The 14642-nt window shown below is 42.2% G+C and overlaps 1 protein-coding gene across 2 annotated transcripts; it reads right to left on the reverse strand.

The window, feature by feature from the left end:
- Window positions 1-5269: 5269 nt before the first annotated feature.
- On the reverse strand, window positions 5270-13151 carry LOC109203773 (uncharacterized). Of its 2 annotated transcripts, none has more exons than XR_003222038.1 (2): window positions 5467-13151; window positions 5270-5369 (listed from the first exon to the last, which is right to left on the reverse strand). XR_003222038.1 is itself a non-coding variant. In XM_025911111.1 (2 exons), the coding sequence occupies exon 2, from the start codon at window positions 11919-11921 to the stop codon at window positions 5886-5888; it is 6036 nt and encodes a 2011-aa protein (XP_025766896.1). In that variant the 5' UTR covers window positions 11922-12796; window positions 12894-13151; the 3' UTR covers window positions 5270-5885. The 2 variants fall into 2 exon arrangements, 1 of the variants encoding a protein (XP_025766896.1); XM_025911111.1 differs by having other exon boundaries at window positions 5270-12796; window positions 12894-13151.
- Between the last annotated feature and the right edge of the window lie 1491 nt (window positions 13152-14642).

Raw genomic sequence — 14642 nt, forward strand, 5'->3', positions numbered from 1 at the left:
CGTCTTGTTTGGGTTCTGGTGCGTAAAGGCGCAGAGCAGTTTTATACCCTCTGATCTGCGCGTCACAGGCAAAGAGGTGGAGCCGTGCCAGACCTCAGGGGAGTAGATTTGCATCCAGACACAAGGGGCCTGCTTGGGGATTTAGAGAACACTCGTTACATCTGGACAAAGTTCTTCGGAATATGCATTAGAAGCTGGTACACGCAGATACGTTTATCAAGTTTGCACAATTCTTGATCAGCCAGGAAAAAAAGCAAGCTAATGCAGGTGATAGGACTAGATTGTTACAAATAGACAATAAAAGTCAGTTTGATAACAAACGATCCAACTTTTATTGATGATCGTTGAAGCGTGTTTGGAGTTAGTTTCAAATCAGAACGTTTTTTTTCACTGAAAGGATTTTTTTCTTCTGTATTTAGAGTTTTGTTGCAGTTTTAATCAAACGCACTCCAAAGCATTCAAGACCTCCCGCATGAATCATGACCGTGGGCTCTTCGCCATTTTCCTAGCTGTATATCATTGTTTAGAAAGTGTTTTATACATACACTAAAGATCAGAAGGGAGCAAAGAATAGTATTCAACCTTCTAATTGCTGTGGCGCGTGTGAGGTGACAAAGAGTGGGCAGGTTCCGGATAAGCGCGCATTGTGTGTGTAGCGGTCATTCAGACTTCTGTTGTGTCACAAGAAAGAAGGCGTGTGTGTGTGTGTGTGTGTGTGTGTGTGTGTGTGTGTGTGTGTGTGTGTGTGTGTGTGTGCACGCATAACCAGGGAGTCGTTGAGACTCTCTGTTGCCTTTGTCTGAACCTCATGCGAACAGCTGTATGATAATCAGCGGCACATGATCCGCCTTGGGGGGTTCCAAACCCGGCACGGATGGCTATTGTCTCCTCAAAGCGTCTTCTCCCACTGCGCGGGCGCGCACAAACCACTAACCCCTTATTGATTTAAGAAAAAACTCCGGTCTGTTGCCGAGGCCCGCACCTGTCGCAGGAGAGTAAACACACCTAAACTGTCAGCTTTAGACCAGCACTGATCCTGCCATTGCCACCGACCTTTATTGTTATCCATTTTAGTAGCGTTAGTAGTGTTAATGCTATCGAAGCTGTAGAGAAGCTCAAAATAAAAATGTGGCAGCTTGACTGTTTATTAATATAAATACTTGTTTGGAGGTGATTTAACCACTTCTTCACCCCACTGCTTCAGTTCCAAAATCACTGCAGTGGATTGATGCCAAGAGTTACTGCTGAGCAAATTAATAATAATAAAATAAATCTGACGCAAGATTCCACCATGGTAACCCAAAGACATTTCAGCTACGTTCATTATTTTTTCATTTTACAGACATGTCAGTTGGTATATGTGTGCTGTGACGGGGGGCTGGACGACGGGTGGATACCTATTGATATTAAAATGAGAAAGGGGAACGCGTGCCTGAAGTGGCCCCCTGAATATCCTGGCACGCTTCTCTGCAGATAAAAACGAGCACAATACGGAGAGGAAACATCTACCTTGTGTTTTGTCGGATTTTTGAGTAGCTTGTCAGTTCTTCAAACTTTTAAATAACAAAGCCCAGAACAGCGATTCTAAAAGCGCAACAAAGATCCTCCTTTAAAATATCGACGGCCTTGGATAAAAGGACGATTTAGAGATAGTTTGATTGGGTAGTTGTAAACTCGTAACCGTATGCCTTTAGGTCAAATAAATCCTGCTTGGACAGCTAATTTGGGAGTTGTTGTGTCTTCTTTAACTTTCTTGTCTGTTTAAATTGTTATCTGTTGCATCCATCCATTAACTTAAACTATCTCAGTTGTATGGGGAAAAAAATCTCGTATCAGGTGGGGAGTTCACATGAGGAGGAGGTTTGTAGGTTTATCGTTTTTGTAATCTGTGGTGTTTTAACAGTTGGCATTATGTGCTCTGCCGACTTGGCCCTGATTGCAAGATATCGCCTCATTACAAACTTTTCAGCTGTTTGTTTTGTTTTGTTTCTAACATAAAAAATAAACACTTTTATGGTGAGAATATCAACGTCTTTATGATAATCATGATATTTAAACATTTTGTATCTGGTAAATATTTCACATGTGATAATATCTTAACTCAGAGGTGACAAACTCAGTCAATTTATACAAGAAATATAATGCATCATGTTTACAGTGCAACTCACAACAAACTGTCTAACAAGCCCAAATTTGAAAGTTTAAATGTTGGTTTGGGACATATTTCTACCAGTTTTATGCAGGATGATTTACAGGCTTTAACATCACAACTCAATAGTTGCTTGAGAAAAACATCATGTAGGTACATGATGTCTGCTCGTCTGCACATTTCCTGTTTCCTGTCTGCACATAAAAATGCCTTTTCAGCCCCATCACTTTGAGATCAGACTCAGTGTAATGCAATCACCTGTATGTCATATATATTTTACTGATCGATGAAAAGTACAAATCCATATATATCCTTGGTTCTGTACACTTTTGCTACCTAAATCTATGGGCAGTTTAGAATCATCGGGACCAAACACTCATGTTTGAGGACTGTGGGTAGAGACTAGATTTGACCTGCGGGTGTTGATTTTGACTCGTGCTGTTAATAATTTTGTAATTGTTCTTTTTGTATAAAGTTTTATTTTAGGTTGAATTCATTTGTCCAAAAAGGCGAGACAGTAAAGTTTGAAATCAGTTTAACTTCTTGATACTTTCAAAAACATCCCCATTGATATAACAATTATTTTGATACTGGGATTTTTATTTTTTTTTACCATGATGATCACAAAGTGAGAATACAACACGGCAGAGAAAGTGATCAAATATCTGTGCCTCACTCCTCCAAAAAGTTGCTATGATATTCCTTCTGGTTGGAAAAAAAAATAGCCATCCTTCTGCTGATGTGTGTTAGAAGTTAGAGCCCATAAATAATGCAAAACATCAGAGCTGCAGTTGTTTGTTTTTGTGCACGTATCAGATGCTCTGTGTGGTTTTATGTCATGAAGCAAAGCATGTGTGGAACACCTGTTCCTGTACATCAGATCATATGTCCATCCTACAACCTTCGTGTCACACAGACATGATCATTACCTTACCTGTTGTTCCTCTGGGTGAGACAGCCATGTTGTTTAATGTGTGCACTCTGAGCATATACAGTATCTGCATCCTCCTGCAGATGCTGCAGGAGGATGCCTGTGTCTTTGTGTGGGGAGCAGATGGACAGTGCACCCTCACTGCTGTTGTCATCTGTATTACTTGCGAGGGTGTGACATGAACGTGCCACAGGGCATGGGAACCAAAGAAGAGTTATGTCAGCCCCCACCCCGGCCGCCGCGGACCTCCCATTAGTTTGAGTGGTCGGCATCTGCTTCGTCTATGGCCCCGCAGCAGCTTGGAGATCCTTCTCCCTAAGGACTCTTGAAGGGAGGGAGCTGCTGCAAATCTGACTCGCGCAGGCTCTCAGGGGAGAAGTCAGCCGGTTGTGGCCACTTCTGGAGTCCCGTCCTGTTGTCTGACTGCACAACAATGGGAGGTACGGGATGGATGTGTACTGGGTTGTGATGTTCTGTTTGTGTGTGCGCCCATATGCAGGCAGCCTCTAATTTTATGCATGCCATGTGACTTATTGGTTTATCTCATTAAGATGCTGGATGCACTGCTGGGTACCAGAAGAGCCTTGCCACCTCCCCACTGAATACATTTATGAGTTGTAGTCAAAGAGGTGTGAGATAGCTGGAAGTGTATTATGAGGCAAGTCACTGGCTAAAACTAACAAATATACTGTATCTTCTCATCTTTACAGCCTCCAGCCACAGGTCATGAAATGAGCGTTTCAAAGTTTTTTAGGAAATGTTCTTCTTATTTGCAGGACATCTGTATCTGCTTACTTCCTCCAGGCTGTGTAGCTTGTAATCCTTCTTTGTTTGTCATCATTCCTCTAGATGCGCATTCAGAAGGTTACTCCTTTCATACCTGCCTCAACATTCAGTTATTTCCTTAATGTGCTGATCTACATTTCTTAATATCATTCCAAGCAAGTCATATTAAACAACAATTTATATTTATTTATTTATTTTTACAAAATACTTCATAATCATTTAGATGTTTAAAATAAAAAGGGCTGGCATAAGTTAAACTAATTCATACAGTTTGGTAATGAAAAACACTAGTTTGAATAGGTATTTGCAGTGCAAGCTCAGTTTAATTATTGGATTCACAGTAGTTTAGTTCTGCTTCTGCAGCAATCATGGTGACCATCCTGACTGAGGAGGACCCTGAGCAGGTGGGTCTATGCAGGTCAGACTTTGGGAAGTGCAGCTCATGTCTCCTTGAAACTAAAAGAGGTCGTTCATCAGCTCATGCAGCTTTAAAGCATAACCCTGCTTGAAAATTGCAAAACAAAAGAAAATAGGATATTCTGTCCTAGCTGTCCTAGTGTGTGGTGAGTTGATTGAGCCACTTCTGCACCCAGAAAAAAAATTCTCTCCTGATTTCTCCATGAGTATACTATGGTTTTTGGTTTTGGTTTATTTTCAGTTTTTTTGGTTTTCCTGAGTAGCACAGTGACTTGAGCTGAATGCCCTCCTGTCAAAGTTGGTTACTCATCCAGTTCATGTGGTCTGCTGTGGACCTTCATGTAATTACAAATAACAAAACAATCTACAAACAGCTGGAAGACAAATGGAAGACTCAATGAGTGCTTTTAAAAAATATATGTATGTCCAAAACTGAGAAAGATTCACTGAGAAAAGATTAAGACAAAGCATAAAGTATATTTAAATTATTACATTATAAAAAAATATACAATAAAAGACTTTGTGATTATCCATCAGCTGTAAATATTGTCTGTAAAAAGAAAAATACTTTATGTGGAGACTTTATCAAATATAGAACTAAAGAAGCACAAAATAGATGTAAAAGTACAAGAATAAGTTACCGTCTGTTATGAAGTTTATTAAATAGAAATATTGCAGTAAATTGTTGGTTAGGGTTTAATATGCTGATGATAAGTACCTTTGGCAATATCAGGAACAAAGTATGTTTATGCACGTTTTCATGTGTTAGAGCCTTCAGTTCAGGCTATGAGGTGAGGAGAAAAGGAGGGAGGAGACAGAGCAGCGGCAGATAAAGGAATAGACATAATCAGAAAGAGATTATGAACATAGTTTAACATTTGGTTAAACGTTGTACATTCATTCCACTCATTTATTTCTCAGAGATGCTAATCTGAAAGTGCAGTCCGTGTAGCTCTCTTCACGACAACACAGACACAGGTCGGTTCTTTGAAACGGGCGTTTATTACTTGAGCTTTCTCTCCTCAGCTTCACCATCACCAGTACGCCGATACGCCATTACGCCTTTACGCCTTCACGCCGTGAGAACTGGTCACGAGTAAACAGTACAAACCAATTAGCAACTTTACAACAGTACACATATTAAGTCAAAACACAAATAAAACATTTCTCAAATGACAAATACCTCGTTGGCTGCTTGTCCTGAAAAGAGGTCCTTAAGTCTTTGTGTTACCTTTCCTTTTAGTAAACCTTTAGCTTAAAATCGCTTCATGAGAGACATCTGCTCCCTCGCAGTCCATGAAAAGTCTCGTGCACTCTCGTTAAGGGGTAGTCTCACGAGACACTAGCTTTTACACCTTACACATGTACATTTCAAATAAAGACATTTTAACACAAACTATATATATATATTCATGAAACTATGTAACTTATTATAAATCAGTCATCTACATCATGAAATCTACACAGAGCGTTTTAACAGCATTTACACTCCCACCAAAATCACTCATTGACTTAAAAGGAGAGATTTTCCTCAATGAAAATTATAAGGAAGTGATGTGTGAGTGAACATTTAAGTGTAGGTCATTTAGCTTTACGTGTGTTTTAGGTGGCCTCAAGTAATGTAACTACTTTGTGAACAGGCCTCTCAAGGTAAACTGATTTAGTGATTGGTTTTCCCTTATCAAAGGTAGTGTCACTGAGCAGAAGCTTTAGCTTTCGCACCTTGCCATCTGTGCTGGGCAGGGCTTCCACAACCCTTGCAAGCTTCCACCGGTTTCTTGGTGCACTGTCATCCTTTAATATTACAATGTCATCTGCTTGCAAGTTTCGTGACGTCTTCTGCCATTTCTGCCGTTGTTGGAGGTTTAGCAGGTATTCTCGTTTCCATCGTTGCCAAAATTCATTGGCCAAAAACTGCACTCTTCTCCACCTTTTGTGCAGATAGAGGTCTTCTTTGCAGAATTGTCCAGGAGGTGGCAGAATTACAGATGACTTCATGGTTAGAATGTGGTTAGGAGTGAGGGGTTCAGGACCAGTAGGATCGTGAAGATGCTCGACACTTAGTGGCCTGCTGTTGATTATGGCCATTGTTTCATACAGAAACGTTCTTAGAGTTGTGGTGTCAAGTCTGCTGGCAGACTTGTCAAGCATAGTTATCAGGATGCTTCGGATTGTTCGAATCTGGCGCTCCCAAACTCCTCCCATATGACTAGCTGACGGGACATTCAGCACAAATTCACAACCAAGCGCCCTTGTACGGTCTTGATCCATTCCTTCAAGCAACTCAGAAAGCTCCTTTCTAGCACCAACAAAGTTTGTCCCTCTATCACATCTTAGCTGGCGCACGGGTCCTCGAATAGCTATGAATGATCGAAGTGCATTTATGAATGCGTCTGTTGTCAAATCGTCAAGGGTTTCTATGTGAACTGCTCTAGAACATAGGCAGGTGAATAACAATCCGTATCGTTTCAACTCTCTCCTTCCTTCCTTCACAATAAAGGGGCCAAAACAATCAAGCCCACAATAAGTAAAGGGGGGAGATGTCTCAATTCTCTCTTCTGGTAGATTTGCCATTTGTTGAACCTCAGTTGTTCTTCTGTATCGTCTACATTTTACACACTTGTAAATGTGTGAGGAGACCACACTTCCACATCCTAGGACCCATATTCCGTTTGCGCGCAACTCATTCATGGTCATGCCCCTTCCTTGATGGTGTATGCGCTCATGATGATGTTTGACCAGCAGAGCTGACGCGTGAGATTTTTTTGGAAGTATCGCAGGATGCTTTACATCATGGTGTAAGGCTGACTGAGACAGCCGTCCTCCCACCCTGAGAACATTGGTTTCGTCCAGGAAAGCATTCAGCTGGCGTAGCCTGTTGTGCCTGCTCAAAGTGTGTTCCTTCTTGCCTCTTATTTTCTTTATGTCTTCAGCAAACGCGTCTTCTTGTACGAGTTTGATGATGAAGATCTCTGCTTCTCTTCGTTCTTCAAGATTAGTCGACTCATTAGTTCTCGACTGAAATCCCTTAAACTCTCTGACAAATCTCTTGAGCCTGGCAATTGCTCTCACCACTCTGGACCAGTCAGAAAATTTAGTTAAACGGTTTACCATTGGATTCTGTTCTCTTGCTTTAACTGCATGAACATGTACTCTCCGAAGTTCAGGATCAGTAGCCTCAACTTCTCCCACCATTCCCACTTCATGTGGGAGATTTTGCTGCCAAAGGAAGTTGGGTCCTTTCAGCCAGTTAGATTCTTTAATTTGAACTGCAGTCAATCCTCTTGAGGCTCCATCAGCTGGGTTGTCTTCAGAGTTGACATATCGCCATTGTTCAGGTTTTGTGCTAGATCTTATTCGCTGGATGCGGTTGGCCACGAATGTTTGGAACCTTTTAGCATCATTGTTCACATAGCCAAGGACCACCTTTGAGTCAGTCCAGTAATACTCTTGCACATTTTCAATCTCCAGCTCGCCTCTGATGATATCACCAATGCGGACTGAGGTCACAGCTGATGATAACTCAAGCCTTGGGATGGTTGTTAGTTTGGTAGGGGCTACTCTTGCTTTCCCCAAGACAAGTGAACAACTTATTTGTCCTGTTTCACTCACCGCTCTAAGGTATGAGCATGCACCATACCCTTTGAAGCTTGCATCAGAAAAGTTGTGAAGCTCATATAGTGAGACTTCACCAAAGTTTGATGGAAGGTAGCTTCTTGGAATCCTTAGAGCTGCCAAATGAGGCAGATCTTTGAGCCATGACTCCCATTGTGGCTGGATGTGCTCGGGGAGAGGTTCGTCCCAGCTTACCTTGTCTCTACACAGCGTTTGAAGAATCTGTTTGCCGACAAGTAGGAATGGAGCCACGAAACCTAGTGGATCATAGACTGAGGCAACAGTTGAGAGAACCCCTCTCCTTGTCAGTGGGTTTTCTTTTACCACCACCCTGAACTGAAATTCATCCGCCTCAACACACCACTGAACTCCAAGTGCTCGCTCGATATGAAGTTCTCCTAGAGCCATGTTTAGATCTTTGGTCTGAGCACATTCTTGTGGTGGAATTGTTGCAATCACACCCTCATCGTTGGATACAAACTTATGTAGCCGTAGATTTCCTGTTTTGCACAGAGCTCTTGATTCCTTTACCAGGCGTATGGCTTCAGCAGTCGACCTTACACTTGTCAGGCCATCATCCACATAGAAGCTTCTTTGGATGAACTTGATGGCTTCTTTGCTGAACTTGCCTTGGCCTTGTGAAGCTAGGTATTTCAGTCCAAAGTTGGAGCAACCGGGGGATGAAGCTGCCCCAAAGAGGTGTACCTTCATCCTGTACACCGAGGGTTCAGAATCCAAATCACCTCCATCCCACCAGAGGAACCTGAGATAATCTTGATGTTCCCTTGCAACGTGGAACTGGTGAAACATTTTTTCGATGTCACACATTATGGCTATCGGACCCTTTCTAAATTGACACAACACACCAACTAATGTGTTAGTCAGGTCTGGACCTGTCAAGAGATGGTCATTTAGAGAGGTTTCTTGGTAGCGTGCCGAACAATCGAAAACCACACGGATCTTCCCGGGCTTGTGGGGATGGTAGACACCGTGGTGTGGTATGTACCATGCTGGCTGGTTGTCTAATTCAGACTGTGGCACCTTCTCAGCATCTCTTCTACTTATGATTTCATTCATGAAGTTGACATAGTCCATGTAATATTGTTCATTTCTCCTCAGTCGACGCTCTAATGAGCTGAGCCTGTGAACTGCACACTGTTTATTGTCTGGAAGATTAGGTTTGTCTGTCTTGAAAGGAAGCGGAAGTTCATAGTGGCCATCTTCCTTCTGTCTTATTCCAGCTTTTACTTTAGACAGAAAGAGGAGGTCCTCCTGAGAAACTGGATTATCATCTGCTGAGTGATCTGTGAAATCTGATTCAAGAGTCTTAATTATGTCAAGTGGGTTGATCTCTTTGACTTGAGTCCTGCACGCAAAGTGCACTTCCTTCTTTAGCTGAACTGATGGATGCACAGTCGGTGTCACTTGTCGTACTATGATTCTATGACTGAATCCTATTGGATCGCTGTCATCGCTTGTTGAATGTGAGCAACCAACAATGCTCCAGCCCAGATCAGTCCGCTGTGCATATGGATGATTTTCGTCACCAGACAGGATCTCTCTTGGGAGGAGGGCCCGTTGACAGTTGTAGCCTATAAGAAGGCCTACTTCGCAATCCAACTGTGGTGGAATCGTTTCTGACAGTTGCTCTAGATGTGGCCATTTTAGAGCTGTTTCAGAGGTTGGAATGTGCAGCCTGTTTACTGGGATAAACTCTCTTGTGAAAACAGGTGGTAGTGGGATCCTTTTCTCTGAGTTGTATCCTCTCACTTGTAGACCTGTCAGTTTCTGACATGGAATAACTGTCGACTTGGCAGACATTGTGGACAGTCGCAGACTGACATTCTCTTTGTTTGTGTTCAGGCCTTGAGCTACTTCATCTAGTATGAAGGTGGTATCGCTCTGTGTGTCTAAGAGTGCATAAACTAGCAGTTCTTGATCTGGCTGCTTAATAGATGACACCCAGACTGGCAAGATAGAAGATGTTTGTGTGCTTAGACCCTCTTGGATAACTCTGTTGGAAGTGGCTGTTGCAGTCCTTTCTGTGGTGTCTGCCTTGTCCTTTGAAATTTCACCTCCATTTAGGTGGACTGGCCTTTGACGTTCCTTGAACTTATCGTCATGCAAACATGTCGGGTGTCTCTTTTGGCATTTCTCACACGTGCTTTTGTTATCACATTTTCTTGAGTGATGACCGGTCTTCAAACATCCAAAGCAAAGCTTCTCTGTGTGTACAAACTTAACACGATCCTGAACTGTCTTTTCTGTGAAACTTCGGCATTTGTCTAGGATGTGTCCTGTCCTTTTGCAGAAAACACATGATGTAATACTGCTCTGTGTTGTACTTGTGGTCAGAGTCTTTGCTTGAAGTATTTGGCTTCGTGGATGCCTTGGTTTCTCACTTTCAACACTCTTAAGTGCTTGTATTGAAGAAATTGGATCGCAAGCAAGATCTGCTTCCTTTGATAGGAAGTCAACAAACACCTTGAATGGTGGGTACTCAGCTTTCACTTGTCTGACTTCCATCACTTTGCGATTCCAGCTGGAAACCAACCAATCTGGCAATTTCAGCAGAATCCTCTGACTCTCAACGCAGTCATTCAAGACCTCCAGCATCTTGACATGAGACATGGCAGCCTCGCAGCTCTTGAGAAAGTCTGCAAATTCTCTTAGCTCGCAAGCATCCTTAGAACCTATCTTTGGCCATGCATGCAGCTTGTCTCTGAGTGACTTCCCAATTAGGAATGGGTCTCCAAAACGTTTCTCTAAAAGCTTCCAGGCTGACTCATATGCTGCTTCTGTGCCCAGTAGAAGAAATCCTTCCACGGCCTTCTTTGCTGTGCCACCTAAGTACTTTCTTAGGTAATACAGTTTTTCATTCTTTGGGATGTTCTTCCTTTCTATTAATGTTTCAAAGGACAATTGCCAGTCTTTGAACTTCAAGGGATCTCCTGTAAACACCGCAGGCTCTGGTGTTGGGAGCCGATTTGCACTCATAGCTTCTACTAGCACATTGACCAGATCTAAGCTATTCTGTTCTTGAGGCCTCAACACTGAGGCTGGAGGAGACTGAGGTAGCTGTTGTGGACAAGGAGCTTGACTTGTGACTGCTAGGGATTGAGGAATGAATGGGGGGCTTGATGCATTGAGAGAATGGGTTGTGACTGGAAGTGCTGTGGAGTCAGTGACTCTAAGCTCTGGCAGTACTTCACTACCATACAACAAATCAGTTGCTTCTATGTTTTCTTCAGCTTCATCATAGACCCTCACTCGAGCTCTAGCAGCATTCAGCTTCTTTACTTCTTCTAGGCGTGCAAGTTTTCTACGTTTATCTTGGATTGCTTGCTGTCTGGCTAAGTTCTCAGCCTCTAACATTTGAAGTTCTGTTTCTTCCCTTTCTTGCTCCTCCAACACTGCCAAGACTTCCTGAGTTGCAGCAGCTTCAGCTACAGCCTCTATTCTTTTGACAGAGTGGCTGCTAGAGTGGGTAGAACTACATCCTGATTGACGAGACAGTGGTCTAGAAACAGAACCTGTTGAGCCTAGAACAGATCCAACATCAGGCCAAGACTCTTCATCTTTATCTGCTTCATGGCCTTTAAGCTGTCTCTGTGCTCTTTGAATAATAAATTCTGAGAATGACATGCATGTATCAACCCTGCGCCGCAGGTCTGGTTCAGGGGTTTGCACTTGACGCAGCTCCTCATAAACTACCTTTACATCAGAACAGGTGCTTTTGATGTTCTCAATAAGATCAGTTAACTCATCCTTAGAAGAATCACCACTTAATAACTCTTTGCCTATTCGTGCATGACACCTCCACTTCTCATAGATGATTTTGTATTTGCGTTGAATTTGCTTCAGTCTCTCATCTTGGTATGCTCTCCCCCTTTCTGTTAGGGTACGCGCCCTCTCACTTCTTCGAAGCCCCTCTAGTTCTGCTGCAGATTCAGTGCCAGTAGCTTCAGCTTGAGCGGATTGCTCGGCATCCTTATGGCAGGTCTCTCTGCTTATGTCAGACATGTTGAGATTATAGCAGTGTGATTGTGCAGCTATTAAACTTCAACTAGATTTCTTCTGGACTATGTGTAAGTGAAAGTTACAATAGACTTAATTTGAATAGCCAGTAAGGTTCATAAATGTATGTATGAGTCTTCCAACACGCTGTTGACTTCAATACTGAACTTAAGTTTCAAACAGACAAGAACAAAATTACCTTATCACAAATATATGAGTAAACCCTCAGTAACAGTGTAAATATACTTAGAAATACCTTAAATCCTTATTTACATTACTAAAGGTTTTCAATTTTTCACATTAGTATAGTACCCCTTTAAAATTCACAGAAGGTGCCCTTTAAAACTCAGCAAATTTTGTAAAACTCAAAATTACTCATAACCTGTGAGCTTGTTAAATATTTACTTGTTTGTTCTTTAAACCTTGTGATGTACAACAACTATAAATGCAAACACATTGGATTAATCTCTACATTAAGCAAGCAAGAATAACAGATGAGTCCCTTAGTTGCAATTTCCACATTTAACCACTTCTCACACCACCTTAACTTCACTTTTGTGGTAGAGCTTCTCCTGATTTTAGACGTGAAAATTAGCGCTTTAACTCAGTCTAACCACCGTTGCTTGTTAACGCTGTGCCGATATGCGTTATGCACTCTGCTTATCTGACGTGATGCACCGGATCCGCGTCGTTTCGTCATCCGCGGCGATCCTGTCCTCTCCTACCCGTGTTGAGCAGGCGAGTTCTCACTGTAGCTCTCTTCACGACAACACAGACACAGGTCGGTTCTTTGAAACGGGCGTTTATTACTTGAGCTTTCTCTCCTCAGCTTCACCATCACCAGTACGCCGATACGCCATTACGCCTTTACGCCGTGAGAACTGGTCACGAGTAAACAGTACAAACCAATTAGCAACTTTACAACAGTACACATATTAAGTCAAAACACAAATAAAACATTTCTCAAATGACAAATACCTCGTTGGCTGCTTGTCCTGAAAAGAGGTCCTTAAGTCTTTGTGTTACCTTTCCTTTTAGTAAACCTTTAGCTTAAAATCGCTTCATGAGAGACATCTGCTCCCTCGCAGTCCATGAAAAGTCTCGTGCACTCTCGTTAAGGGGTAGTCTCACGAGACACTAGCTTTTACACCTTACACATGTACATTTCAAATAAAGACATTTTAACACAAACTATATATATATATTCATGAAACTATGTAACTTATTATAAATCAGTCATCTACATCATGAAATCTACACAGAGCGTTTTAACAGCATTTACAGTCCGAGTGTGCACTGGTTCATCTTGCCTGTTTCATGAAAGTGCACGTGGCAGGAGCTGACCTTCACGGTCCATCACCAAGGTTTTCTTTGCTAACGTGCTAAAGCAGTTACTAAGAATTTCCTCACACTGCACTCTAGATCAAACATGTTGCCCAATATGGTTAGCAAGAGAAAACTTTTCTACTTAATAATGCTAGCTCTGTTTTCACAAACGAGCAACTGTTAATCTCAGAGCAGGGAAATTAGAGCCAGCAGCAGCTTGTCCAGCACACTGATCTCCCATCAGTCTCCCGTCAAGGACCTGAAGTTTATCCACAATGAGCATGCACAAACCCGAAACAAAGCTGCTGCTTTCTCAGCCTGACAAGCTTGAGCCTTTTCTAATAGGGCACATGAAATTGAGAATTGAGTGGAATTAAAGGCGAGCCTGTTTCCTCTGATAATGCCTAATTTCCAAAGGATCAAAGTAATATAAAGAATAGATGGGAAGAATTATGACAGAATGGTTTCACTTTGGTCTAACTGATATCAGCTTGTCCTCACAAAATGACCACTGATTGAGGCTTACGGCCATACTACCCTGATCACACCCAATCACATCTAATCTCAGAAGCCAAGCAGGGTCAGCCCTGGTTAGTACTTGGATGGGAGTACCAGGTGCTATTGGAGATGGGTGTGGCTCAAGAGGTACAGCAGGTACCTCAGCTAAAGGTGAGTAATGAATGTCTTTCATTGGGAGTGACTACAACGGACAGGATAGACATATCAGAGGAACAGCTCGGGATGAGAGGTTTGGAGGCTAAGAAGCAAGTTTAGGTGGTTTCTACATGTACAGAGAAGTTAAAGTTCATATACTGGACAAAGGATGTTGAATATGGAGCTGCCAAGCAGGAAGAAAAGAGAAAGAACACAGAGTGGGTTTATGGATGTAATAAAAGAGGATATGCAGATGGTTGGTGTGACAGAGGAGAATGCTAGGGACCTGGGTGAAACTGCAACCTCTGCAACTGCAATGGTAAAACCAAACCCTCCACCCATAAAACGGAGTTACTACTAGGTGATTTAATTTGGAATAATTTGATACTGAAGTAATATCACACAGGAGTAGACTCTCTTCTCTTATATTCTATAATTTCTCCCTGATCATTTATTTTATCCTCCTACTTTTTATTAATTACATCTTATTCATATTCATCTTTCTAACACTTTCACAATTCCACAGAGTACAACTGCAATGTACCGCAGCTGCTAGCATTTACTGACACTTGTTCCCTCCTCTGCAGGTTGTGTGTCCATGGTAGTGTTCATAATGCTGGTAAATTAAGTCCTGGGGACACGCAGGTTAAGCAGGTTATTACGAGGGTGAATGTCTTCAAAGTTCTTCTAGAAATAAATCTGCCCACTCTGTGAGAAAAATGAAAAGAGTTTGATCAAAAAAAGGAA

Source organism: Oreochromis niloticus, linkage group LG10 (genome assembly GCF_001858045.2).
Source record: "Oreochromis niloticus isolate F11D_XX linkage group LG10, O_niloticus_UMD_NMBU, whole genome shotgun sequence".
Taxonomy (NCBI): Eukaryota; Metazoa; Chordata; class Actinopteri; order Cichliformes; family Cichlidae; genus Oreochromis; species Oreochromis niloticus.